Raw genomic sequence first — 25326 nt, forward strand, 5'->3', positions numbered from 1 at the left:
GCTAATGTGAGGGTTGGGCAGCATGGTACGGAGTTGTTTGAACTAAATAGGGGAGTGGGACAGGAGTGTGTTCTGGCCCCTACCTTTTTTTTGCTGTACACATATGGGTTGTTTGATTTCTTAGCTGAGAGATGCAGGGACGCTCCTAAAATCAATGGCAAGAGTATTCCTGTATTGATATACGGGGATGATGCTGTTCTTATGGCCCGTACCGTGAACGGTCTACGTGAGGCAGTTAAAGCATAAGAAAGTTTCATGACATTGTTAGACTTGGAGATAAATTGCAGCAAATCACATTTTATGGTCTATGGCAAAATTCTAAGTAAGGTGGGTGCTTTAAAATTAAAGGAACAGGTAATTGGGAAGGTGCAGGATTTTCCCTATCTTGGAGTAATCTTTGCTGATAAGGGTACATGGAAATCCTGTATCGCCAAGAGAGGGAGGCTTTTTAACTCCACTGTAGGTGCTACGTTTGAATTTGCTGCCAGGGTTGGTAACAAACCTATAAAGCCCCTGCTCGAGGTATACAGGCGTAAATGCCTTCCAGTTCTGTTGTATGAGGCCCCACTCTGGGGTTACATGGAAAATAGGACTCCTGCGACTGAGGAAAACCGTTTTTATAGAAGGCTATTAGGGGTGGGTCAAAACACTTCAGAGTTTTGTTTGCACCTTGAGTTGGATTTGGGTTTCATAGAAGACACCATTAAATTAGCTCCCGTTTTTGTTGTGGATCTCAACATGGACGAATGAATCTGCACCCTGTAGTGCTTTCCTCTTATTTTAGTTTCTAAGCACTAACATAACACAACAGAAATGCACTTCTGAGGTCAAAGAAGACTTTTATTGTTATTTTATTCTTCCCCAACCACAATGTTTATGAATGAATGACGAATTAGTAGCTTTCAAGTCCGCGTTAATCAAACAAAATATATCAGTTTGCAATATACACAGCAGGTTATATTTATAAGATATTGTATGCAAAGCAAAACAAATACTTCACCGTGTGGGAACTATTCACAGCTTCATCTTTCTAAGGTCTGCAAGCTGAGGACCCCTGTCAACCGCGAGAAAGAGAGATTCATCTACCCACACGGGATTGCTGGCAGCCTGCGCCAAGCTCCAGCACGAGGTCCGGCAGATTCGAATCTGACTCTCTGCAGCCTGTTACATTCGTTACAAAGGTGTGCCCCCTCCTCTCAGACCTGGGAAACTGAGCAAGCCTTTTGGAGACTGGCCAGGTCTCCAAGACTACTCCTGTTCCCAAGCTCAAGGGAAGAGAAACGACGCCCATGTACTCTCTCTTATCAGGTCTAGTCTACTGTGAGAGCAAAACATCTTGGTTCTCTGGTGCAAAAACACAGCTTGGAAAAATACAGAACTCCACATTAAAGGCAATGGGCAGCTAACCTAAATATCAAATGCAATGTCATGTTAAAGGCAATAGGCAGCTAACCTAAATATCAAATGCAATGTCTAGTGTCATGTCAAAGCCAATAGGCATCTAAGCTGAATACAAAATGCAATGTCTTATATCATGTCAAAGCCCATAGGCAGCTGAGCTGAATACAAAATGCAATGTATAATATCATGTCAAAGCTAAAAGGCAGCGGAGCTGAATATAAAGTGTAATGTATAATATCATGTCAAAGCCAATAGGCAGCGGAGCTGAATATCATGTCAAAGCCAATAGGCAGTTAAGCTGAATACAAAGTGTAATATATGATATCATGTCAAAGCCAATAGGCAGCGGAGCTGAATACAAAATGTAATATATGATATCATGTCAAAGCCAATAGGCAGAATATCTAATAGCATGTCAAAGTCAATAGGCAGCTAAATTGAATAAAACATACCATGTGCTACTGGTGAACATTGAGCAACTAATATGCGCAGTGGTGAAACACAAAGTCATTGGTCAAAACAAAACTCCATCAAATAGCAGGACATTCCGCCCTTTGACCAATTAATTTTTGTTTCACATATCTCATATTTCAAACAAACAAAAAAAAAAACATCAGCACAAAAAAAACATTATGATCAAAGCAATCCCTGTAAAGCAATAGAAGTGAATTAACACATTGATCTCATAACCTTTCACATCAGATACATCTACATAGAAAAGACTGGGCAATTTATTTTTTTTTTTTTTCTCTGAATGAGTCTCTAATTCAACAGTGTTAGCAATTTGATGTGGCATGAGTTCTGCTCATGTAAAGGTGCACGGTCCACCTGAAAGGTTTGCTGGAAGGTAAGCAAAAGTCAGAGTTCCATACGAGAGGGGAAAAAAAAAAAACACAGCAAACAAGTTAAACTTGAACTGAAGGCGCAGTTTGCGCAAAATGGATCCATGGTGCTGGCACTTTACTCAGCCAGGTTCAGGTTGGGGATTCGGTCCCTTCCCCGACCCCACACGCACACACCGGAAGGGGGACCACACAGCGCACTCAGGGACAGTGGCGAAACGTGGTCGGATCTGCAAAAGAAACAAGTATGACTTTTCTTGCAAATAACATTTTTCATTTAAACTGCACCCTTCCTCTTTCTTTCCCTGTTTTATAATCAGCAGGACGTTTTTGGGGCCCTTTGTTATATTCACTGCAGGTTCTGGAGGATCACTTGGGGCTTCAGCCCACACATCAGCACTGAGGTTTTTATCTGCTGCGCCACAGCTTCCCTTTTCTTGCACTGTCAGAAGGGCTGGGGCAGACTCCTTCTTTACCAAACCTCCATTCACTGCATTTTTGCCAATTTGGGCCATTCTGTCTCCAATTTGTATGAATAAATCAGATTCTTTTCTAGGTATCAGCATAATTTCGATTTTTCCTTGGTAATTTGCAGCAATCACTCTCCCTAAAACCTGATCAATTTGCCATTTCTGTTCTGGTAACTTTCCTCTCCCCAACTGCTCTGTGACTGCTTGCATGACAGATTGCTTTTGTGCATGCTGCACAGTTTTTATCAAATCTAGGGGAATGGGCATCTCTCTCATCTCTGCCCACCTGTAAGTGTTTTTTTCTCTCAGTTGTTGACATTTCTGGGGCACCCACTTAGCCATCCCCACTAAGGCAGAATTCTGGGTGTACACTTCTCTCTCTGCATTTTTCTCATTAACATCTGCAAGGTAATTGAACCAGTTAGGTACAAGCCATGTGGCTAAAACATTATCAAAGAACCAAAAATCAGCATAAAAATGACACATCTCATGTAGCTCTTGCTTTAAAATCTGACACACATTATACAACGCTGTTCCTTCTACTGTGCCAGAAAGCAACATTTCAGTCAATGAATCATTAGTAAAACAAACATGCTTTTTATCTTCAGTAGACACGAATTCAAATGGTGCACACAATTTCATTGGTAATTCTTTTATCTGTGGTACTCTAGCCCTGTCTTGCAAGTACCAGATCCATTGTATGATTCTAGCTAGGGGCACTATTTTCTTTCCTTGTTCATGATTTAAATGTACATAAGTATTTCCTTCTTGCACTGCGCAGAAACCTAAAGTCTGCATTATTTCATTTGCCAAATCACAAGCGCGCAGCTGCATATTATTTTTCACAGTGACCATATACAAAAGTGTTAGGATTTCACTCAAATGAGGGCTATTCTTTTTCCAAAAATCAAACAAGCTAATGAAACTCGGGGTGTCTTGCTCTAAAATCCTTCGTTTTACTTGTGCATTTTGCAACGGTAACTCGTAAATCACATTCTCGTCCGTGTTATCAGTTAAGGAATGCATTTTGGCTGCCAAAAACCCTGGCTCACACGGAAACTCAGTGCAGCTCGGAGCTGTCTTAACCCCCTCATTACTGGAATGGGACAAGAAAGATTCTTCAAAAACAGCCCTTTTATAACTTTCCGTCTTATTTTGAATTATTGTATCCTGGCTAATTTGCTCACGTAAATTCCTATTTTCATGTTCCAACTGCCTACATTTCTCCTGCATTTCTCTGTAAGCAGATAAAGGTATCCAGACCTTTCTGTCATCATTACTTCCAAAACACACGTTTTCTACATATATACAACAGGAATTATTTCTCAAAACATTATCAGGCCTTTTAGCTACACATGCATTTTCTTCTGTAATTCCCCAAACAGAAAACAATTCACAGTTTTTCTTAGCACCATCAGGCAGTTCATCAACACATGTATTCTCAGACATGGTCTGCCGTGCTACTGTGATTCTCCAAACAGAAAACAATTTCTGTAATTCTCCAAACAACAAAAAAACAATTACACTTTTAAAGTGTGCACTTAGAAATCTACTAACTCGTCAAACCCCTTCTTAATCACCTCTTAATGACCGGCCCCACTTCTGGTACCAATTGTAGTGCTTTCCTCTTATTTTAGTTTCTAAGCACTAACATAACACAACAGAAATGCACTTCTGAGGTCAAAGAAGACTTTTATTGTTATTTTATTCTTCCCCAACCACAATGTTTATGAATGAATGACGAATTAGTAGCTTTCAAGTCCGCGTTAATCAAACAAAATATATCAGTTTGCAATATACACAGCAGGTTATATTTATAAGATATTGTATGCAAAGCAAAACAAATACTTCACCGTGTGGGAACTATTCACAGCTTCATCTTTCTAAGGTCTGCAAGCTGAGGACCCCTGTCAACCGCGAGAAAGAGAGATTCATCTACCCACACGGGATTGCTGGCAGCCTGCGCCAAGCTCCAGCACGAGGTCCGGCAGATTCGAATCTGACTCTCTGCAGCCTGTTACATTCGTTACAAAGGTGTGCCCCCTCCTCTCAGACCTGGGAAACTGAGCAAGCCTTTTGGAGACTGGCCAGGTCTCCAAGACTACTCCTGTTCCCAAGCTCAAGGGAAGAGAAACGACGCCCATGTACTCTCTCTTATCAGGTCTAGTCTACTGTGAGAGCAAAACATCTTGGTTCTCTGGTGCAAAAACACAGCTTGGAAAAATACAGAACTCCACATTAAAGGCAATGGGCAGCTAACCTAAATATCAAATGCAATGTCATGTTAAAGGCAATAGGCAGCTAACCTAAATATCAAATGCAATGTCTAGTGTCATGTCAAAGCCAATAGGCATCTAAGCTGAATACAAAATGCAATGTCTTATATCATGTCAAAGCCCATAGGCAGCTGAGCTGAATACAAAATGCAATGTATAATATCATGTCAAAGCCAAAAGGCAGCGGAGCTGAATATAAAGTGTAATGTATAATATCATGTCAAAGCCAATAGGCAGCGGAGCTGAATATCATGTCAAAGCCAATAGGCAGTTAAGCTGAATACAAAGTGTAATATATGATATCATGTCAAAGCCAATAGGCAGCGGAGCTGAATACAAAATGTAATATATGATATCATGTCAAAGCCAATAGGCAGAATATCTAATAGCATGTCAAAGTCAATAGGCAGCTAAATTGAATAAAACATACCATGTGCTACTGGTGAACATTGAGCAACTAATATGCGCAGTGGTGAAACACAAAGTCATTGGTCAAAACAAAACTCCATCAAATAGCAGGACACACCCCTAAACACGGAAATCCTGCGTGATTGTTTGCAATGCGATCACGCTAAGGAAATTCCCTGGCTGGTTTATGTAAGAAATGTTGTTAATGCTTTGGGGCGTCCAGACATCTTTGATGCTCTAGAGGGTTTATCCAGAGCGGACAAAAAGTGTGTAAAGGAGAATTTTCTAAAAATGGCAATGGCCAAGAGGGAGGAGACGGAGCTAAGGAAGAAATCAGTGAGGGACTTTATTATGATAAAGATGGGGGTGGCCCCAGAGACCTACCTCGTAGAGGTCAAAAACGCATGGGAAAGGACCCTCATCACGTGATTTCGTTTGGGGGTGATGAGAACTAATTTGTGTTTCCCGCTAGGGCAGTTTGATCAGAACACAATAAAACTATGTCCGTGTGATAGTGTTTCCCCTCAGATCCTAATGCACTTTACTAAAAAAATAAAAAAATATATAAATATATATATATTATGTTAATTAATAGTGTTTATCTTAAGAGTTTATTATTTTTCTAAATTGATAGAGTTATTCAAATATGTAATGTGTTTGAAGTGATGTACTTTCATTACTGTTGATTAGACTGGGTGGGAATAGTAAATTAAACCCCTCCAAAGTCCAACATTTTCACTACTGTTGCAAAGGCTTGAGAGGGAATAGTACATCTTACCACTCCGACGTGCAGTGCTTTCCCTACTGATTCACAAACTGGAGTCAGAATAGTAAATGTAACCCCTCTGAAGTCCAACACTTCCCGTACTGTTGTGCTGTTTGGAGTGGGAGTAGTAAATGTAACCCCTCTAGAGTCCAACACTTCCCGTACTGTTGTGCTGTTTGGAGTGGGAATAGTAAATGTAACCCCTCTAAAGTCCAACACTTCCCTTACTGTTGTGCTGTCTGGATTAGGAATAGCAAATGTAATACCTCCAAAGTCCAACGTGTTCCCTACTGTTAAGCTGACTGGAGTAGGAATAGTAAATGTAACCCCTCCAAAGTCTAACGTTTTTCCTAGAGGTGCATAGATTAGAGTGGGAATAGTGCATTTAACCTGTCCATACTCCAACACTTTCCCTACAATTGTGGTGACTGTAGTAGGATTAGTAAATGCGACCCCTTCAAAGTTTAACATTTTCCCTACTTTTCTTAGGCTGGAGTGTGAATAGTAAATCTAACATCTTCAAAGTCCAACACTTTCCCTACTGTTTCTCTGTTTGGAATGGGAATAGTAAATGTAACACCTCCGATCTCCATCACTTTCCCTACTGTTTTGCTGTTTGGAATGGGAATAGTTAATTTAACCTCTTCGAAGTCCAACACTTTCCCTACCTTTGCAGTGACTGGAGCAGGAATTTAAAACTTCAGAAGTCCAACATTTTCTCTACTGTTGGACAGACTAAAGTAGGAATATTAATTTTAACCCTTCCAAAGTTCTACATTTTCCCTGTTGATGCGCTGATTGGAGATTAAATATATTTTTTATTATTATTTTTAAATTTGTTATTTTTTTAAATATGTTTAATATTTTTTGTAATTGTGCTTTTTGGTTTTTAAATTGCTTGCATTTTAATAATTTTTTAATTTATTTAATATTTTTTATTGAATTGTTAATATTTTTAACTTTTCATTTTATATATATATATATATTCATAGAAAGATATATATATATATTTTTTCATAGTAGTTCATTTTAGAAATGAATTTAATATAATGAAAAATATATATTTTTAAATGTTACAGTATATATATATATATATATATATATACATATATATATACACACATAAAGATATATATATGTGTGTATATATATATATACATAAGTGTGATTATATAAGTATATATTTATAGAAAGTATAAGTAGATTTTATGTAATTTACATTATATTCACTTTATATACTAAAATATTTAAGATTTACTACTTTAAACTCTCTCTCTCTATATATATATATCTATATATATATATATATTTATATTTAAAAATGTAAATTTTTGAATGTTTTTGCATGATGTTAGAGTGAAACAATATTTTATTTTCGATATTTTTGTGCTTACCATTATAAGTATAGTGACACAATATTTTGATAAATGATATTTTTGACATGGTATTTGTGTTGAATGATATTGGTTACCTTGATATTGTGTCAGTGATCTGGCCAGGCATCAAGGCCAGCATTAAATCTGAGTAGCGTACAGTAGACGCATCACCTCCCCAGGGCTGCTTCTGCGAGGGAGGATTAATCAACCTTGTGACGGGCTGGGAACAAGGTCTCCTCACCCCCAGCATCTGAGACCAAACCTAAGGCATTTCATCAGATTTCTTTAGAGCTGATTCCAATAGGTTCAAGTCCCTCATCGAGCCCACGTACCCTTACCACCGCTCCACCCTTGAGTGACAAGTAATGAATTCTCTGCTTCAGGTCATTTCAGCAGCTCATTTACTCAAACTGAGATACTGGGGCTGGAGGGACTTCCAAGGAAAAGCTCTTTGACATTTGGCGATGAGAAGGGTCAAGCCAGCAAATTTTCAGCCGATCTTTTATCTTTGGGTCAGGGAAGCTCTTAAGTTGTCTCGGCTTCCAGGTCCCTCGCTGGGATTCTACAAACGCTGATCTGGAACTGTCTGCCAAGACAGAACAAAACATATTTTCGTTTAGCAACTCTGAAAACTTTTCAATTCACAGATTTATGGAATAAAGGAATCACTCTGATATACATGTACTGATCTGCGACTATGAAAACATAAAAAGCAAATAAGAGCATTCGAGGGCAGGGAAAGCATTGTTGCATGGTATGTTCTTTCAAATCACTTCCAAAGGCAGCAATAAATAATAAACACAATATAAAATATTTTTTTACTTGTGTGGCATATCCCTGCAATACAAAATAACCATTGCACCTATTTGGCAAGGCCAGACCTTATGGCTTTGCCAATGTTTGTTTGAAGTTCATCAAGACACAGAGGAGCATATTTACAAGCCCCGTGCGCCTCTGGTGCATCACTTTTTGTGACTCACCAGAGGCGCACAGTGCAGACCCATATCTACAAGGCTGCGCAAATCCACTTTGCATAGCTTTTCATGGCATTGTAGATATAGTGTACGGCAACGCAGCGCAGGTCGATGCGTTGCCTTATACTGCGTCAAGGAAGCGTACCTTGGGCGTTGCGTTCGCTGTTCCCACTCAAAACCCATCGTAAACCTGGGAATGCTTCAAAACTTTGTGCCTCCCGAGGGAAGGTGTAACTTAGAGAAATATCTTTATTGCTCCTCGTTTTTCCTATTTCCACATGTGCTGCATTTTGTAGCGCACATAAAAATAGGAAAATGCCTCTCTCAATAGTTTTTGTGCAGGAAAGTGTCTCTTCCTGCACAAAAACAATCCTGCTGACAACGTAGACACCCTTTCACCATGGTGCAAGGGTGCCTGCTTTGGTGCTAGGCAGCAATTTCTGCACCAGCGAAGGACAGAAGTGCACCGTATCTTGTAAATACTGTGTATTCTGCCCTTTCCCTGTAGTGCAGGGCAGTGCAGGAAGGTCACTTGCTGCACTGCCCTGCACCATGGGGCTTGTAAATATGCGTCGAAGTTTTCTCCTTAACACAACTAGTTCATCTGCATAATATAGACTTAAGGGTTTACGCACTGTTTAAGATCAATTTACTCTCAACAACAACAAATTTGAAAGACAGCCTGTTTGGCCAGTTTGGTGCAACAGAATGACTAACTGTCAGTTGTTTTTATAAAAGTAAAATCCTGTATGATGAAATAACCATTATCATGGGACTATATCAGAACCAAATGCCTTTGACCCATAGGGTCTATTTATGAGTGACCCGCGTCGCATGGGATAAGTATTACAGTGAATAAAATCTGACAGAGAGGTGTTTGCAATTTATGTTAATGTTCACCTAATCCAGGTGTTACATGCAAATGGGGCATAACTTGTACATTTCAGTCATTTTCACTCTTTCAATTCCAGCAGGTGTGGTCTGTCAAAATCAAAAATTGCACGACTTACAACAGTTAACCCAGTGCAAACAGATGTCATAGTTTATCAGGTCAATCGTAAACAGGGCCCAAATGAAGGAATGTATTCAGAAATATCTGTTTTCATTTTTTTCAGGACAATAATTATATACATTTGTATGTAAATGCATTTACTGTAAATCCACTTATTAATGCCTTTTAATGCTTGAGCCCCAAGTGATGGACGAAATGTGACAATAAAAACACGTGCTACTGGCCTGGTCTGTGGTCAGCAATGGCCGCACCAGCACACTCCACACTCCATCATGAGCTTCTCACACTTAAAATGATAGCATCATCAGAGGTGGGAGTTCCAAACTTAGGCCCTCATTATGAGTTTGGAGGTCCTAGGACCACCAGACTCGCGGTGGCAGTCTGACCGCCGCCAAAGCGGTGGTCCGACTGCTTTGGCGGTGGTCAGACCACCACATTATGACCATGACAAAAGTGCCACAGTCGGACCACCGACACCACTAGTTTCCCTCCACAGGAGGGGCTGGCGGTGCCGGCAGTGCTGGCGGTCTTAATCCGCCACGGCAGCGCTGCATGCATCGCTGACCCGGGAATTACGACTCCCCTCTCTGCCAGCTTTAACATGGTGGTTGCACCGCCATGTGAAAGCTGGTGAAGATGGGGTGCTGGAGGCCCATGGGGGCCCCTGCACTGCCCATGCACTTGACGTAGGCATTGAAGTGGGCCCCATGGACAGCCACATTGCCCTGTTGCATCCTACGTACCACAACATTGCTGCCGGCTCGATTACGAGCTGTCATCAATGTTGTGGGCTATTTCCCGCTGACCCAGTGGGACACTCGTAATAGGGGCCCCAGGAAGGTCACCACACTGGCGGTGACCTGACGCAGGAGTTTGTCAGGCAGTCTTTTCCACCCACAAACTCGAAATTATACCAATCAGTGTCACTTGTCCAACCCCCTCCCTTTCTGTCTGCTCCTTCTTCCGCGGAGCAGCTTCAATGGGTGGTGTGTGTTTCTTAAAGACATGACTGGCATGATCCTGTCCACGGAGGAGGTGCTCTTTAGCTTCTAAAGGCTGAAATAGTTATCTCCTCAGTAGTGCTTAATTTGAGCTGTGGTTTCCGGTGCTTGAAACCAGTGCTTAATTGTTGACACCAGCGCTTGTGTCAGTCTGCCACAAGGTGGCGGTGTCTGACTAATTTAGAGATGACCACACCATCAGTTAACTGTTCATTCAATATACATTAAAAATGGCTATTACCCGCATCCAATCCATTCTTTTAGCTTTGGCGGCCTGGAATACTCTGCTTTTTTTAGGAGTGTGACGGTTGGTAGTGGTGTTGTTAATATGATTGGCAGCACTGGCAGTGGCAATGTGTGGTACAAGCTGCAGTGGCCTCCTGGTGATAGGCCTGGCACTTATGTGTTTTTTTACACATTAAGCACTGCTCCTCATAGTGATTTCTTGCCAATCTCTTGGTTCAAGTGGATGTCTTCTGTGAGTGAGGGGTTTGTCCCGCATATGAAGCTGTTTCCTCAGTGAAGTGGAGCATTCCTGCCTTTGACAAACTGAAGCAGTTGTTGCCTCAGAACTAAGCAATCGCTCTCACCAGGTGCGTGCAGGACTGAGTGCACACCTTTGTGCTAAAACTTGCTTTAAACATTTTAACCCTTAATGTTAATCCTAATGCTGACCTCTAACCCTATATTCTAACTTTATCTCTAATTCAGTCAACTGATACCATTGCTGATATCAATGCTTGTTGTAATGGTAACATCTCAAACCATAACTCAAACACTATCCTTTAACCCTAAGTTTGTGCTAAGCATAATGTTGATCCACAGCAGGAATGCTAGGCCGAGCTCAAATAATAATCTACAACCTTAATCCAGGGCAAACCAGGATACCTTGTAATCTGGTACAATATCCAGAACTCAATATATATTTTCTAACACTCCAACCCAACTACTATTCCCAACACCATCCTTAAATACCATTCCTAGCTCTGAGACTGTCCTCTAACCCTTGAGCTAAAAACTTAACACTAGTCCCAACTCTAATGTCTAGTGTTTAATCCTTACTATATCACTCTACTCTAACATTAATGCCAGCACTATCGCTCAACCCTAACTCTCCAACTATCTTTTAACTCGATCTCGTAACACTATTAGCTAAAGAACACCCTCACACTGATGGTATCACCTAACATTGTTCTGGGCATTCTGACCCTGCACTGTTACAGATTTTGACTTACCAACCCATCAATATCTAAATCCCTGCTGAGTCACAGGCCGATAGGCCTTGGATGCAAATCAGATTAACCAGGAGCTGTACATCAACTAAACAGTCATCACAGTTCAATTATTAGTTTTCAGTTAACACTGAGAGTTGATGTGAGTTTAAAAGCTTTATTCATAATCTTTTAGTCAATTATTCTTTATTGAATCAGCATAAGAAATCATCCATCAATCAGTAAGTAGTAAATCAGTGTAATCAATTATCATCAGAACCAAAGTAATAAAAGTGTTTCATAAAGGAAAAGTCCTAATCTAAATGTCAGATTGGGATTTGGAAGGGCAAGAAAAGGTGTCAGTCAGACTAAATAAAGAGATCTAAATACAAAAAGTTAAAGGATAATGCTTCAGAATCAAATCTCAAATAACAATCAAAGCAGAATTTCCCATAAAGAATAGTTTATAAAACTAATTAGAGCCTTATAGCAGGAAAGACTCGGGCAGGAAAGTGAATGAGCAATGAGCCAAAGAGTCTCTCAGCAAGAGTCCTAAAGGAATTTCTCTCAAGGATAGTCTGACCCTACTCTAGGAATACGCACTAATATAAAAACAACCCATCAAATTCTTTGCAACATGTATCGCCTTCTTCACGTCAGACAATCAGAAAAGAATGTCTTCAGGGAACAAGAACATTTCGTCCCACAATAAAAACAATAGTCCATTGATATCAACGTTTAACTGCAGAATCTTTATTAAGTTTTATATTCTTCAGTGTGGTTTCTCACCATTGACTCTGTTTAAGGAAAACCTCTGTTCAGGGTTAAGCCGTTTCATCATTCTTTTAAATCACAAGCTACCTGATGATTCATAGACTGTGGGCTTCATTACTAACCTGGCGGTCACAAGACCACCAGGTTCACAGATGGTAGTTGGACGGCTGCCAATGTGACGTACTGAGCACCATATTTCAACTCTGCAAGTAGCGCTGCCCTGGGAATTACGACCCCCTTCTGCACCAGCAGTTTCATGGCAGTACCACCACCATGAAAATTCTGGCAGAGAATGGGTGCAGGGGCCCCTTGGGGGCCCCTGTACTGTCCATGCACTTGGCACTGGCAGTGTAGGGGCCCCCCTGGCCAGCACCATCACAATGTTCACTGTCTGCTCTTCAGACAGTGGCCATTGTGAGGGTTCTGGTGCACCCTGCAGGCCACAGCATTGCCACCTGCTCGATTACAAGCTGGAGACAATGCTGTAGCCTGTTTCCTGCTAGGCCAGTGGAGGCTTCTGCCCACTGACCTTATTAACTCCGGCAGGGAGGTTGCCACGTAGGTGGCGGCCACCCTGTCAGGAGTTTGGCGGACTGAGTTTTCCAACTGCCAAGCTCAAAATCGGCCCGTATGTCATTGGGCATTTTGAAACATTTAACCGAAATAAGCTAAAACATTATATTATATTATGATATTCTTATAAAAGTGTGGAGTAAATATTCATTTTCACAGCATGTTAGCTTTGTCAAACATTTAACATTTCACATTCCAAACCTAGGTCAACTTTGAAAACTGCAGTATCAGCTTTTCAAGTCTAACGCATGTTAATGTGACTGCCTAGTGTGTTTACTTGTGTTAACAATGTTGCATTTTCGTTTAAAACCTACACATTAGTTCTACATATTATTGCATTAATTTTCATTAGTTTAAAACACTCCTACAAGAGATATTCTGTCATATATTTCTTTTTTACTTAGCCTTGAGTGTCCGTGTTATAGAGCTTCTAGCTATTGGTAAGGATAGTGTTGAGCCTTGAATCTCTTTCAGTCTATCTCTCTCCAAATGTTTGTAGGGGTCTCCTTCCTAAGGCAAAGAGAAGGCAAGTCTCACATTATCCATGTAGTAAATGAACCCTCCTTGCTCCTGCCCCTCCCCATGTAACTCTGTTCAGTTCCCCTACACCTGTCATCTGCCTGACGTAAAGAGACAACATGAGTCCTATCCTCCATGCAGAAACCAACTCTCCCATTTCCCTGGTTTATATAGGTATTAAGGACATCTAGGTAATCCTGGTCCTTGTTCCTCAATTGGCTCTTCTAGTATTGAAGGGTAGTGCTATAGAGGTTGAACTCATCTCATTGGCTAAGGGGAAGATATCTCATTGTAGGAGACACATATCCCCTACAATGGTTGCTCAGCCTTTCCTCTCTGGCTTTTACTGAACATGGCAATAGCCATAAACAAAATCTTAAGAGGACCAGGTGAGTGGGTGTGTGTGATCCCTGATTCATTTCCCCCTTTGTTCAGGGTTGGTTTTTCATATGATTGGGGCAGATGTCAGCTCCCCAGACAGCCCATAAAAGCTAAAGTCAACAATGGTGTCCACTGCTGCATGTGAGGGCACATCGCTTAATTCTGCTCTGATGGTGGCCGGGCACAGTCCTTTCTTGGGATTATCTGGTATTGGGGTTTGCAGGTACAAAGACTTCACTGCTCTGTGTTTTTTTCTAATAAAACTCAGGCTCCCGTTTTATCATCCTGCACAAAAAATCAATACTCATGATGTTTTCATTCACAGTTAATGTATTTCAATTGTGTATTCAGAGGTCCTCCAGAAATAATTATAATTGCATTAGGGTAACAGCCCTAGCATACCACACTGGTAAAAGTAGATGCTGTGCCCGACAGGGACTGCTCCCTCTCCTGCCACCCAGTGCAGAGCCTGGGATAAATGGGCAGAAGCTTCTTAGCCATGGTTGCTCAATTTGCTTGTGAATCCTTCTTTTCTCAATTTGTAAACACATTTCCTCCCAATTCAGAGAAAATAATTCCCTGTGACATATGTATCAATAAGTGGGTGATCTGCACCCTAAGTGTACATGTATAGCCTCAATATCCTTTTAATTGGCTATGTGAGTGTATAGGTTTTGCATTTCAAGGAAGAGTACAAACTAACCAAGAAGGCTTGGGATATATGTGAGAGCCTATTGAGGAGGCCTCTCTCTCTCTATACCTGGTGACAGAAAGAACTCTGTATAATGTTTTTTTTCTGCTAAAGAGACAAAAACTTGTTCTTAAGCAAAATGTAAAGATGGAATGTCTAACAGGTGTACCATTAGATAACCAAGTTTATCTGTATTCATGTTGCAATGTTGAATGTGTTTGTCTTCAGGAACAGATAGGCAAACTTGAAGTAATATTGTGAGTATTAACAGTAGTTAGTGGTACCCTTAGGGGTATGTTTAAGAGTTTATGATTAAAGTTAGTGTTTGAATTAATATTTGTAAACAATAGTTAATTGTTGGACCTGACCCTTTTACAGGGTCATTCCCCAGACTTTTTGCTTTTTGCCTCCTTATTTTTCTGACCTTTGTTGGCTGACGTTGGCTGACGCATGTGCTCTCCCTTACAAAATTGGTATCATTGGCTTATACCTAATTGGCATATTTAATTTACCTCTAACTCCCTTGTACAGTGGTATCTCTATACCCAGGGCCTGTAAATTCAATTCTACTAGTGGGCCTGCAGGGCAGCTTGCGCCACCCACAGAAGTAGCCTTTCAAACCTGTCTCAGGGCCAGCGTGCGCAATTTTCTGCCACAGGGACCTGTCATCTAAATTTACTTGTCAGGCCCAGAACTCCCCTTTTCCTACATGTAAGTCACCTCCAACGTACACCCTAGCTAGCCCTATGGGCAGGGTGTCATGTATGTAGAAAGGCAGGACATGTGCCATATTGCATGGCCTGTCCTGGTAGTGACAAACAGCCTAACTTGGTGTCTCACTGCTGTGAGTGCTGCCTCCTCATAGGATTGCATTGGAAATGCCCTGCCTTATGTGTAAGGGGGATTGTCTGATTTATGAGGGGTAGCGTAGGCGTGTTTGGTATGGTTGTGATGATGATGAGAAATGCTGCTTACTGGTGTAGGTGTATTTTTTATTACTATTACAGAAATGCCACTTCTAGAAAGTGCACATTTATCTGTGCTTATGACTCTGGTGTTTTGCAGCTTGACTCCAATCCACGTCTGGGCAGAGTGACAGTTGGGGCTTTGTGCATACTTCTCAGACAGCCTGTACACAGGGAGGGTGGAGGTGTCACAGAGGTGCATCTACATATTATAAAGCCTTCCTGGGCTGAGAGAAGGGAGAGGCGGGGCACACCTCATTTGTAAAGACTGTGCCCTGGCCTCACACAATAGGGTCGTTTACCCCCACTGAAGTTTGGAGCCTGTGCTGGGGGAGAGAAGGGGCACTCCCAGAACCAGTTGTAACTGGATGGAACCCCCTTTCCTCCCCATCGTAAAACACACTGAAAACTTAGTATAAGTACAGGGGAATTTTCCCCACAATTTAGACATCATTTGACATCACTTTGGACTCCAGGAACCTTACCTGGAGCTGGACAGGACGTTGTTGAAAGGACTCACTAGGACCACCTTAGACTGCTGCTGCTGTGCTTGCACCCCCTGGTTGTGCTGACCTGCTGCTGGTTCTCCTGCCCTGCGCCCCCCCCCACTTTTTCAACTTTTGTCACCAGAGGCAGGGTGCTGTGGCCCCTGACCTCTGAAAACTCCCTTCAGCATGAGGAGTGCTGCCTCGGATGAGTAGCGCATTCGGAGCGCTCTCTGGTGCCCATAAAAGCGCTTTTCTAAAAGCGCGCTTTACTGCCAGAAGAAAATCACTGCCGCAGCCTGGGCTGCAGATTTGAGCCATAGCGCTTTCAAAAGCACTCTCTTAAGTCACCCCAAATCACCGCCGTGACCCGAATGTCTTAGTTCCATCCAGCGTGAGGACTGCATTGTTTCCAGTGCCCCCAGGGAACAAGCGGAAGTCAAGCGGAGCAAGCGTGCTCTTATCGGTGACCCCGGGGCACCGTCCGCTCTTGGGAGCGCCCCCGGGGCACCCACCGCCTCCAACTTGCCAGCAAATCTTCACCGCGTGGCCCGGGAAGCTGCTTGAGAACACTTGTGCACCGCATTGGGTGCGGGCGAGTGTCTACTTGGGTCCCAGGAGGGGTCCAAGCCTTACCAACCGCATCGCAGAACTCGGGGAAGGCGCGGGGAGCACGCCTTCCTCTGGTCTCTGCATCAGGAGCAGGATGCTCCTTTTCTCTTTTAAAAACAAACCGGGCATTGTCCTCGGTTAACACGAGGACAAGAGACCTCAACGAGGCCACCGTCTTCGCATTCCTAATTGTTGTTGGGCCTCGTCTGGCCCCCACCCCGAGGACAGGGTGTGCGGAGGCCGAGGCAGGCCCTCATTCAAAGCGTGGGGCCCCCAGAAGGGCCCGTTTCCTACTAAGAGAGTTTGCCAACTGCCCCTCTCCCCCAGGAGCACCGTGTGGTCCCCGTGAGCACACAGGAGCGCCAGGGGGCCCCCATACTCCTCTTTCCAGGCACAGAGAGTGCCTCTTCACTAGGAAATAAGGTACTTTCTAGGAATATAGTGGCTCAGTGAGTAAAGTATGGACGTAGGAGAATTCATATGCTTTACCTGTTTTTCCTGCCATTACATATACGTGCTAATGTTCCTTTTATGGGCATGATTTACTGATATGTATTTTTATGACTTGTGAGATATTTTCTAATGTTCCTTTTATGGGTATTTAGGAGTCATTCATGACAAGTGCATAGAATTCTTACTGTAATTCCTGACTGCTGCTTATGTTGCAGAATCCTGAGTACTTACGTGTTCTAATGTGACAAATGCGTATTCTTGCAGAGTATTGGTAACTTGTGTAACGTTCTGACAACTGCTAAGGTAGCAGGGTATTACTTACGTGTAATGTTGGTCTAATTATGTTTTGTGCAATACAGTTTATTTTTATATAGCCCAGTGTTGTGTTTATTTTGGGGTGTACATTTTGCGTCACGTATGTTATGTGTGTTGTGCAAACACTTTAGACATTGTCTCCGAGTTAGGCCTGACTGCTCGTGCCAAGCTACCAAGGGGGTGAGCAGGGGTTATCTTGGATGTGGAACTACCTTGCCCTGACTAGAGTGGGTGGGTTCTGCCTGGCTTAAATGCATATCCTAGGCAACCAGAAACCCCATTTCTAACATTAATATATTAGGATATAGTTTGATTCAGAATTAAGAGAGGACATTATAGTAGGAGTTAGGATTAGAGGATAGTTTTAGTTATACGCTGAATTTATCTTCATATTTTGGCATCAGGGATAGATAATAAGATTATGATCAGGGTTACAAGGTAAGGCTGAAGTTAAGGATGAGATAATAGAGTTGCAGTTAGTGAAAACATTGGCTTTTGCTGTGAATGTTAAGCAGAACTGAAGTAGAATCAGCCTCAACTTTAAGATCCAGGGGTTTGGTGAAGTTCAGGATGTTTTAGATAAAAGTGTTAGGAGAAGCATTCAGGATCTAATTAAAAGCAGAGGCACATTGTAAGGAAATGGCTCCCTGTTGCAGTTACCCCCCCACTTTTTGCCTGATACTTATGCTGACTTAACTGAGAAGTGTGTTGGACCCTGCTAACCAGGCCCCAGCACCAGTGTTCTTTCACCTAAAATGTACCATTGTTTCCACAATTGGCACACCCCTGGCACACAGATAAGTCCCTTGTAAAAGGTACCAGTGGTACCAAGGTCCCTGTGACCAGGGAAGGTCTCTAAGGGCTGCAGCATGTGTTGTGCCACCCTTAAAGAACCCTCACCTAACACATGCACACTGCCATTGCAAAGTCGAATCGGCATCTCCCTCAGGGTGCCATGCACACAAAATACTGCCTGTGGCATAGGTAAGTCACCCCTCTAGCAGGCCTTACAGCCCTGAGGCAGGGTGCACTATACCGCAGGTGAGGGCATAGCTGCATGAGCAATATGCCCCTACAGAGGCTAAGTCTATTCCTAGACATTGTAAGTACAGTGTGGCCATATTAAGTATATGGTCTGGGAGTTTGTCAAAAACGAACTCTACAGCTCCATAATGGCTACACCGAATACTGGGAAGTTTGGTATCAAATTTCCCAGAATAATAAACCCATGCTAATGCCAGTGTTGGATTTATTAAAAAATGCACACAGAGGGCTTCTTAGAGATGCCCCCTGTATTTTACCCAATCCTTCGGTGCAGGACTGACTGGTCTGTGCCAGCCTGCTGCTGAGAGACGAGTTTCTGACCCCCTGGGGTGAGAGCCTTTGTGTTCTCTCAGGCCAGAAACAAAGCCTGCACTGGGTGGAGATGCTTAGCACCTCCCCCCTGCAGGAGCTGTAACACCTAGCAGTGAGCCTCAAAGGCTCAATCTTCGTGTTACAATGCCCCAGTGCACTCCAGCTAGTGGAGATGCCCGCCCCTGGACACAGCCCCCACTTTTGGCGGCAAGTCCAGGGGAGATAATGAGAAAAACAAGGAGGAGTCACCCACCAGTCAGGACAGCCCCTAAGGTGTCCTGAGGTGAGGTGACCCCTGCCTTGAGAAATCCTCCATCTTGAGTTTGGAGGATTCCCCCAATAGGATTAGGGATGTGCCCCCCTCCCCACAGGGAGGAGGCACAAAGAGGGTGTAGCCACCCTCAAGTACAGTAGCCATTGGCTACTGCCCTCCCAGACCTAAACACACCCCTAAATTCAGTATTTAGGTGCTCCCCAGATCCCAGGAAATCAGATTCATGCAACCTGAAGAAGGAAGAAGGACTGCTGACCTACAAGCCTGCAGAGAAGGCGGAAGATGACAACCGATTTGGCCCCAGACCTACCTGCCTATCTCCAACTTTGAAAACCTGCTCCAGCGACGCATCCGACAGTGACCAGTGACCTCTGAAGCCTCAGAGGACTGCCCTGGACTAAAGGACCAAGAAACTCTTGTGAACCACGGCCCTGTACAAAACCAGCTACTTCTTTGCAACAAAGAAGCAACTTCCAAGGACTTCACGTTTCCTGCCTGAAGCGTGAGACTGTACACGCTGCACCCGACGCCCCCGGCTCGACCTGCTGAAAACCAACACCTCAGGGAGGACTCCCCAGCAACTGCGAGCCCTTGAGTAACCACAGACGACCCCCCTGAGCCCCCACAGCGACGCCTGGAGAGAGAATCCAGTGGCTCCCCCTGACCCCGACTGCCTGTAACAATGGACCCGACACCTGGAACCAACACTGCACCAAGCAGCCCTCAGGACCTAAAGGAACTGAACTTCGATGCAGGAGTGACCCCAAGGCGACCCTCTGCCTTGCCAAGGTGGTAGCTGTCCCAAGAAGCCCCCCCGTGCCTGCCTGTACCGCTAGAGTGACCCCCGGGTCCCTCCATTGAAACCTACACAAAACCCGACGCCTGCTTGCACACTGCACCGGGCCGCCCCTGTGCTGCTGAGGTTGTGTTTTGTGTGCCTACTTGTGTCCCCCCCAGTGCTCTACAAAACCCCTCTGGTCTGCCCCCCGAGGACGCAGGTACTTACCTGCTGGCAGACTGGAACCGGAGCACCCTTTTTCTCCATAGGCGCCTATGTGTTTTGGGCACCTCTTTGACCTCTGCACATGACTGGCCCTGAGCTGCTGGTGTAGTAACTTTGGGGTTGCCTTGAACCCCCAAAAGTGGGCTGCCTATGCCCCAGGACTGAGACTTGTAGGTGTTTTATTTACCTCCTAATCTAACCTTTACTTACCTCCCCCAGGAACTGTTGATTTTTGCACTGTGTCCACTTTGAAAATAGCTTATTGCTATTTTTACAAAGACTGTACATGATATTTTTTTCATTCAAAGTTCCTAAAGTATCAAAGTGAAGTACCTTACATTTAAAGTATTAACTGTAAATCTTGAACCTGTGGTTCTTAAAATAAACTAAGAAAATATATTTTTCTATATAAAAACCTATTGGCCTGGAGTAAGTCTTTGAGTGTGTGTTCCTCATTTATTGCCTGTGTGTGTACAACAAATGCTTAACACTACCCTCTGATAAGCATACTGCTCGACCACACTACCACAAAATAGATCATTAGAATTATCTACTTTTGCCGCTATCTTACCTCTAAGGGGAACCCTTGGACTCTGTGCACACTATTTCTTACTTTGATATAGTATATACAGAGCCAACTTCCTACACACATTGATGTTTTACTATTAGTTCTAAACATATGTTGTTGCATTAACATTAGGGTTGTGTTCAAAGACATGATTTGAGGTTGGGTTTTGGTTAGATGATATTTTAAAATCAGCTTGAGGCTTAGAGTATGTAGATAAATATACTATTAGCTCTTATTGTGAAGGTTACTGTTTGAATCAGTCTTCAGTGTCTCTGTGGGGTGTATAGTGTTGAGCTGGGGTTAGTGGAATTGAATAAAGTAGGTTGATTATAGAGTTTGGTGTTATAACTATAATTAGCACTTGAGGTAAATGAGATTAGGGTTAGCATTTGGTTATAGGAAGATCCAGGTTTAGAAAAGAGTAAAAAGTCCACAAGGAGAATTCTTGTAAAAAACACACATGTAGTCAAAGACTTTCATAAACTGGCAACACATGCTTGCAAACTGTTTTATACTAGGTATTTTGCAGCACCACCACTGAGAAAACAGTCTTTAAAAGTAGCATGCTTCATATATAGACAGCATTTCTTTACTTCTAAAACCAACATCACGACATCTGGCCCTGAAACGGTCAAATTCATAACCATCTACTGATGCCCAAAGGGCTCCTGCTAACACTGGAAAGTACTTGGAGATAATCCAGATTTTTCTTTATTAATCCACCCAAATTCTGAATACCGGAACCACCCACTAGCAGTATATGGCGGGTTGATGTGAACAAAATCAAGGTTTTGGTTTAGAGGGTAGATATCAGTCCTCTCTAAAACACAATATTAATCCTAAAAACAATGAGAATAAGCTTGTAAAAATACATCAAAATGCCCTTATCCTCAATGCTAGGCTGGTTGTGTTGAATCATAAGTTCATCAAGGTACAGAACAAATATAGAGAATAAAACCTCAATATGGAAAAGAATTTCTGAAAATTGTTACTGCAACTGAATGATAAGGTGAACCCTCAAGTCATGAAGTCATGACTTTCACTTGCTCTGGAAATAATAATGTATCTAATTCTAGCAAACATAGTCATAAAGGGTTAACGTGATAAAAGGAACATAACTTAAGAACATGTGGTTGTAGTCCAACACCAGCTCAAAGACCATTCAGAAAGGTTTTTGGCCTTGGTGAATACAACCTTTGGATCAATTATTATAATGTTTAACATTTTACTATTTTCTGTCATCTACTGCCTTATTCTACAGAAACTATAATAGATCACAATCTCTTTCTAATCACCACATTCTACTATTATCCATAAGCAAAAGTGATTTTTACCCCGTTTTCAAGATCCAAACAAATAACTGATAAAGTATAGTTCTAATCATAGCCCTTATCCTAATGCAACATATACTGCTTCTCATGATGCTAACCATAAAACTAAACCTAGGTCTAACTCTAAAGCTAATCATAACCCTCTAATCCCTCCCTATCAGTAATCCTCAAACTAGACCTAGCACAAACATCTTATTCTAACATTAATGGCAAACTAATCCTAACAATTTATAACAATGGTCTTAATCATTCAACTAACTCCACTAAAAGCCAATTTTCTAATGCAAATTTTAGTACTAGGACTGATTCTACACCTAACACTAAAACGTTATGGTAAACCAACCTCTAATCTCACTCCAGATACAACCTTACATCACCTGCTAACACTAATGCTAACCCTAAACCAGCCTCGTAATGCTACACCTAACACTAACATCTACTGTTATGGTATCCCTGAATCTACTGGTAACCTCTAGTAGTGGATTATTTGCGGATCTTGCTAATTTGCATTAAGATCATGTTTAACCACCAAATTATACATTACAGGTAAATGCTTCTTTGTTGCATTTGTTGTGGTTACATGTGCTGTTTTATGCAACAAAATCATGGTTTGTATTTTATGTACGGAGACGAATGATAAGTACCTCTTAAGGTAGCCAGCTACCCTACCATATTCAACTGAGATGGTAACATCAAATCTAATGCAAACAACTTACATCATTAATCGTAGCCCTGACACTAGCTCTAATGGTAACCCTAACGCTGATACTAACTCTATTTAGAGCCTTCAATAAGACCCTAATGTTCATCTTAAACACTAACTTCAGTCAACCACTACCACTAGTCACAGACCTAACATAAACACCAATACCTACTTTTAAAACTAGCTCTAATGCCTAAGAATATCACTTTAATACCAGACACTAATTCCCAGTGCCACCGCAAACACTAAGCTTCCAATGCTACCCCTAAAATCAATCCCTGAAATTACTCTAATGCTAGTCATAGATACCCCTTATCTAGTGGCAATGTAATGCTAACCACAGACTGTAACACAAGACAAATCCCTGATGCTGATGCTAGCACTTGCTGCTATCAGTAGTTCCCATTTTATTTGTAACACAAATTCTTATGCTAGCAGGAACCACTAACCACTAACATTGAATCTGATGCTAACGCCTAATGATACTCCTAAGAATATACACTATGACAATAATGCTAATCCCAACACTAGCATCTAACCCTAATCTTAAACCTGGCACAAACCTGTATCCTTAACCCTAACTTTCGTAGTAGCACTTGTATTCAACCCCTAAAGCTAGCCCTATTCTTAGCTCAAGTGGTGCATGGAATGGTGTAGAATGAGCCACAAACCCCACATCACCTTGTTTTTGTGATTCAGGAAAACCCACTGCAACTTGAAATGACAGAAATCCAGAGCTAAGCACACATCTTGCAATAGGATAAAGACCCCAACAAGCAGGGAGTTACCTTTCTCCCAAGGAACCAAAGGCAATCAGTGGACCCTTCTCTCCACTACATGACCACGGCCACCCTCTCTTCACTCTGGCATGAATACCTGCATATAAAGTATAACTGACAACAGCAGGAACAGTGGAAAGGATTGGAGCACCTCCTGCCCAGGGTCTGCAGGAAGATTAATCTGTAGATGTTACAACAGATTTATTGGGGCAACTATACATTATCTTCCAAACATGAGAGACACTGTTGGAAACACCACTGTGTGCACCTTGAAGCACCTATCCACATAAAACTTGGGCACAACCATAAAAGGAAGAGAGAGCACACTGCTTGGCATACCAGTGCACAATTAGCCCAGATGCATTGTGGTAAATGCAGTGAATGATAACACTCACTTTACTTGAAAGTCTTTAGTATGCACTATCGTTGGTGCAGTCAGTGCCGTGTATCTCTAGACACATGTTTCAGGATTGTTGTCCTTCTTCAGTAGAGAGTAAGAAGTGAAATGTGGGGGTCCTGGAAATGCTGCTTACAGGCTTCCTGCCCAGATTCCTATACCACTGCCAGAGAGCCAATGCATCCCAGAGCTCGTTCGCCCAAAAAATCTTCTGTTTGTGATTGGCTCCTTGTTGAGTTGTTGGGCTGATGAACTCTGGGATATCGTATGCGAGCGATAGAACAGGATAGTGCCATATACTGCAAGATATGGCGCTATACTGCTCTCTTCCTAGCGCTAGTGACATTCACGCCAATGAATGCTACACATGCACTTTTGCACCTTAATGCACAAGTGTGAGGGCGAGTCAAGCATAGTTTCAGTAATGGAAAGGTACACTTCATGCACAAAACAGTCCGCCTGGACAGACTTTAAAACTTGTCCCACTTCGGATATGTGCTTCCCAGGGCAGCCCACATGCAAAATGAGAACGGCTGGGAGAGATATTAACATTTCTCCTTTTTAACACCTGTTTTAAAGTTGCCATAATTGTTGGTGCAAATCTCAGCCTACTCTTGTTAGAAGATGGGACTGTTTTATAAAACCATTTGTGGTTGCCTGGGAGTGCTCATGTACCAGCTAACGGAATGCCCCCTTGATGCAGAGTAATGCAAATCACAGCTCGCTCTTCTTTGTGTCACTTTGAAGCAACTTTCTAGGTGGAAGTTACAGGGGCCTTAATACGCTTTGTGATGGGACGCAAATAAAAAGGAAAATTTGGGTAATAATCCTGGAGGATGGAGAAGTCAGTCAATTTGCCAGCAAAAGTCACTTTTGTGTCACAAGCCAGCACATAGTATACAAACTCACTATTTTTGTTGAAAGTATTTTTTGACCCAGATTACTGTGTCACAATATCTTTATAGACGATATTTCGTTAAACAACCAGCGCAGGACCAATGCTGATTGTCACATGGCTGGTTCCTGCTTCCTGGGGTACAGCGGCTGCAATGTGGCTGAGATTCATTCAAGCATTCATTCCACCACCACTTTTTCTTTTCCCCCAAACAGTGCAACACATGCTTTCCCTAATACTGTCTGATGCCGGGCGCTGCAGTTCCCTGTTCCTTTCCTCCATGGTATTTCCTGCTCAGATAATTCTCAATGCATAATTTAAAAGGCGAGTTTAAAAGCCAATTTCATCGAAAGCCAGATTTGTCAGTAAAAAAAAATGCTTGGCTCGCCATCTCTGCAGCATGATTTAATGATCTCTCGGTATTAAAAATGATTTCATGAAAGTCTAAAGCAGAAGAAAGCTGGGAGAGTCGGTTTTTCACAAACATTGAAAACCAATAAGCCTGCCTTTTTAAT

The 25326-nt window shown here is 42.4% G+C and overlaps 1 protein-coding gene across 1 annotated transcript; it reads right to left on the bottom strand.

Annotated features, from left to right (window-relative positions):
• Positions 1-781: 781 nt before the first annotated feature.
• LOC138260491 (uncharacterized) lies at positions 782-5506 on the bottom strand. The gene is made up of 2 exons (XM_069209043.1): positions 3000-5506; positions 782-2473 (listed from the first exon to the last, which is right to left on the bottom strand). Exons 1-2 carry the CDS (start codon positions 4160-4162, stop codon positions 2362-2364), a joined length of 1275 nt encoding a protein of 424 aa, XP_069065144.1. The 5' UTR covers positions 4163-5506; the 3' UTR covers positions 782-2361.
• Positions 5507-25326: the final 19820 nt, after the last annotated feature.

Source organism: Pleurodeles waltl, chromosome 9 (assembly GCF_031143425.1).
Source record: "Pleurodeles waltl isolate 20211129_DDA chromosome 9, aPleWal1.hap1.20221129, whole genome shotgun sequence".
Taxonomy (NCBI): domain Eukaryota; kingdom Metazoa; phylum Chordata; class Amphibia; order Caudata; family Salamandridae; genus Pleurodeles; species Pleurodeles waltl.